The sequence below is a fragment of the Helianthus annuus genome, chromosome 16, assembly GCF_002127325.2.
Source record: "Helianthus annuus cultivar XRQ/B chromosome 16, HanXRQr2.0-SUNRISE, whole genome shotgun sequence".
NCBI classification, from domain to species: Eukaryota; Viridiplantae; Streptophyta; class Magnoliopsida; order Asterales; family Asteraceae; genus Helianthus; species Helianthus annuus.
In genome coordinates, this window is record NC_035448.2 from 200,935,323 (window position 1) to 200,939,828 (window position 4,506).

General features: G+C 35.0%; 1 protein-coding gene and 1 long non-coding RNA gene across 2 annotated transcripts; both read left to right on the forward strand.

The window, feature by feature from the left end:
• Positions 1–613: 613 nt before the first annotated feature.
• Positions 614–4,201, forward strand: LOC110915470. Its single transcript, XR_002578997.2, has 3 exons — positions 614–968; positions 1,115–1,222; positions 3,959–4,201. It is a non-coding gene; the product is annotated as an uncharacterized LOC110915470 (long non-coding RNA).
• Positions 1,620–2,460, forward strand: LOC110915469 (chaperone protein dnaJ 11, chloroplastic). The gene has a single exon (XM_022160175.2). It carries the CDS (start codon positions 1,805–1,807, stop codon positions 2,291–2,293), a length of 489 nt encoding a protein of 162 aa, XP_022015867.1. The 5' UTR covers positions 1,620–1,804; the 3' UTR covers positions 2,294–2,460.
• Positions 4,202–4,506: the final 305 nt, after the last annotated feature.

Genomic DNA, 4,506 nt, shown 5'->3' on the forward strand with positions numbered 1-4,506 from the left:
GCTGAATATGCCTGTCAAAACCTTAAATGTGAATTATGAGGTAGAGCTAGCAGATGGCACCATAGAAAATAGACAATTATCATAATCTTACTTTATTTAATATTACCTGTAATGACAAATCCTCTGAAGGGGAACAGTGCTTTAGAAGCATTGGAGGAAAATGGCGGTGCCCCAAACCCCCCACCCTCCTTTCTTGTCCCGATTGCATATTTAACTGACAAGTTTAAAATTGTAAATTTGTCTTATATTTAAAGTTACGATTTTGCCCCTTTGTTAAAAACTATAGTATTGTCATCGCTTTAACTTTTGACAAATTATGATTTTACCCCGGTCCAAAATTACAATTTTGACCCTAGTTAAAAATTACAGTATTGCCATTTTGGTCCCTGAGGTTTGGTCACTTTTGCCACTTTAGTCCAAAGCTCAAACCTTTTGCATTTGGGTCCATGTGTTTCAGTTTTATTGCCATTTTGATCCAAAAGTAAAATGATGTCATATTTGTCTTATAAAATCCTGCTATTTTGTCCTTTTCCTCACGGGCAAAATAGTCATTTCTAATTATAAAACCCCGCCCTAACCTTTCTCTTTCTTTCTTTCTCTTTGTTTCCTCTGGTCTCTCCATAACTGGAGAAGCATGACTCAAAGTCAGATCCTCTCATTATTCTATCAAAGAATTACCATTCCCAAATCACACCCCGCCTATATAATATTGTACGTATATTATATAAATACACAAAATCTCAACATAACATCTCCCCAAAACAATCATCAACTTCACATCCTCTGTTTTCTCTCAACACAAAAATCGAATCAATTCAGCAACTAAAACAGAGTACAGATTACCAACAGCAACGACGACATCAAATGAAACCCATGACGATTCCAACGGTCAAAATAAGCGATGACGGTGTTGAGGAGCAGACACATCGCCACAGATCTGATGCCATAGAAGATTGCCCACTATTGAGGTAAATATCGACAACCTAATAATTCGATTTTCGGCCGGTGTTGGTGGCGATGGCTGGTTTTGTTCAAACTCGTTGTGGGTTTTAGATTTGGGAGTTTGGGTCTTGATGAGAGAAAAAACTCACTGATTTCACACTGTAAGTTGCAGATCATATAGAGTGAGATCAAATGAATTACCTTAGACTGTGATTAGCAGACTTCAATTTGTATGGGGAACAGTGTCAAGCTGCTGTATGGTACTCCCCCATTGGCTCGGGTATGTTACGATGTTACCCCATTTCAAAATTACAAATTTGCCTATGTTCAAAATTACTACTTTGCCCCTGGTTCAAAATTACATTTTTGCCATTGCTTTATCTTTTGGCAAATTATGATTTTACCTAGTCAAAAATTACAATTTTGCCCTAAGTTCAAAACTACATTATTGCCATTGTTTTAGTTTTTTTTTATCAAAACTATATAAGTGTTTTGTTTTAATTGGTTTACTCGATTTAATTTTTTTCCTGTCAAGGAGCTGTTTAACACTCACTCAATAGTCCTGACAAATTATAGTTTTGCCCCGAACTTAAAATTACGATCTTGCCATCATTTTAGGTTTTTTTCTAGCAAAACTATAATAGTATTTTTTAAATTAGTTGAGAAGTATTCGGTCTATCGCCCCGCAACACGGACAAGGCATCAACTAGTTACGTTACATTACAGTATAAATAATAATTAAAAAAAAGATAGAAATAATTGAAGGGGGGCAATAAAAATATAAAAAAATACCATCATCAGCTTATATATATCCAATGATAGTAATACACCCCGACAAGTCGACGAACAAGCACAATTTACAATGTTTTCCCCCGTATCTAATCCGAACTCTCTCCGCCTCCGACCACCGCCGCTACAACACACCTTCCCTGCGGCTCTGCCGTCGCCAAGGTCACCCAACATCCGTAATTCACCTCGTACATCACCTATCTCGGCCACCGGTGACACCACGTGCTATGTTCCCTCACCCATGGCGGTCATGTCGCCACCGTCGTCTTTATACGGAATTCTTGGAATTTCGATGGAGGCTACCGGAAGTGAGATCAAAACGGCGTACCGGCGGCTCGCCAGGACGTCACACCCGGATGTGAATGACTCATCCGGTGAGGAGTTTATGAAAATCCACGCCGCGTATTCCACCCTATCGGATCCCGATAAGCGGGCAGATTACGACCGGAGGATCTTCCGGACGAGCCGGTCTCGAACGTATTCGAGTGGTGGACCGACCCCGTTGTACAACGGGTTTAACGGTTATAGTGGCCGAAACTGGGAGACAGATCAGTGCTGGTGACCCTACTCTTTGGAGATCGAAGTATCGTGTATAAAATATTAAAATATGATATGATATAATATAATATATAATTAAATTAGAATTCACTAATTATTTGATTAATAAAGTGATCATTAGGATATATCGAATGTGAAGCTCACATATTAATACTACTTTATCTTGTCTAATAATTAGTAATTACAATCTTAATCTTTCACCGGTAGAAAATCAAACTTAAATAGAAATTTTAATTATATAGATTGACTCTGTGGTTTATAATTAGTTTCGTATTTGGGTACTAACTCTTTTTTAACGAGTTCAGGTTTCAATTTTGTAACACCTTTAGATAGTAACATCAAATTTTGTTAAATTTTATGTTAAATTTCAGTAAAATAACTAAAATGCTATTTTATTTTAAAAAGACCATTTATGTCATTCTGGTATCAAGATACGAGGTTAGTCAAGTACAAGTTTAGTTAGATATGTGGCAAATTGACAGCGTCAACAAGAATCAAGACAACACGCATATTATCACCAATATAAAATTGCAGAAAGCTCAAATCACAAATATTTTGGCTCAAATTAAAACTAAAAAAACTGAAATAGAGTCCCTCAAATTTGATCAACTAATATCACAACGATCAAAGGTCTTGTATCCAATCCAAATGATTATACGATCATCTTGATTTTGATACTGTCACAAAACCACTGCTAAGAAGCTTGCCCAATATATCCACTTCCAAATTCACCTTCTGCCCAACTTTTTTCAATGGAATCACAAACTTTTTGCTGCGTATACTCAACAAACATGAAATTGAAACACTCCTCTTCATCGCAATAAACCCTTCCGGCACTATAAACTTCAAAGTCTCCGGCGACGTTTTCACCTTAATCCATAACGAATCCCCCTCCGGTTCAATCGATTTGGGTAAAATCAAAATATTATTGTTTTGTACTCGTTATACACCTACAAAATCATAATGATTCATATTTCTTTTAAATAGAGTAATGATACAAATGGTCCTTGTAATTAAAAAATAAAGTAATGACATAAATGGTTCTTTTGAAATGGAAGGGTATTTTAATCATTTTAACGAAATTTAACATAAAATTTAACTAAGTTTTGTGTTAGTACCTAAAAGTGTTACAAAATTGAAACCATGAAACCTGAACATGTTAAAAAAAAAGTGAGTACCCAAAGGCGAAACTAGCTATAAACCATAGGGTCCATCTATGTAGTTAACTCATCTAATTACAATAAGTTAAAATCAAGACAGAGCCGGCCCGTAGGGGGTGCAGGGTGGGCGACGACACAAGACCCAAGTCTTTTTAATTTTGTATAGAATTTACGTTGAATAAGATAGAACATATATGCAATGAATCGAGAAATAACATAAATGAACCCTTGCACTAGTGGTTACTAACTTGCTTAAATAACAAGGAGATGCGAGTTCTAATCTCCGAGTCCCCAAATTCTTTATTTAAGTTTATTTTTTGGTTTTTTTTTTGTTACTAACATTTAATGCTTAATTCTGTTAACTGCATCTTTCGTTTTAATTAATAAATTATTTCCTAAACTTAGCTAAAAATAATTATTTAAATTACATGCACATAAATTTTAGTGATTGATGAGTTTATATTATATGGAGATTTTCGAATAGGGCCCAACTTTTTAATCTTGCACAGGGCCAAAAAAAATTTGTGATTTTCAGAGACGACCCTGAACCAAGATAAAGGATGGATGACACCCACAAGAGTCTAGGGACACCATCTGGTACTCCGATCGGAAAATTCATTTGGGTTTGTGAACTCGAAGAGATAAACGGTACTTTGGGTAAAAGTATATTCTCGGGTAGTTTGGGAACACTATAGCAATTGATTTGGTTACTTTGAGTTCAATTGAGATAAAAATAAGATGACACTCCTTCATTTGTCGGTTCAATATAAAAACTTTAGGTAGTTTTTGAAATGAAACCTACATACTATATAAAAAAGACTTAAATTATTGATGAAAATAGTGGATTATCTATAGTTGGTATCTTAATTAAACTTTGTCAGTAACAATCATCTTATGTATAGTGGGATTAAGATAAATTTAAATCAAAACAAAAGATAATAATGTCATGAATAAAAAGATAACATAAAGAAATATCGATTTGTATATGATTTAAGTAACTGCCCTATCGATGTAACCAATCTTCAAAGGTGTTAAACTTTTTCACAAGCACGCATTT

What these genes read in the sequence shown, in the direction of transcription:
- LOC110915469 (XM_022160175.2), top strand. Translation starts at nt 1,805, where the DNA reads ATGTTTTCCCCCGTATCTAATCCGAACTCTCTCCGCCTCCGACCACCG.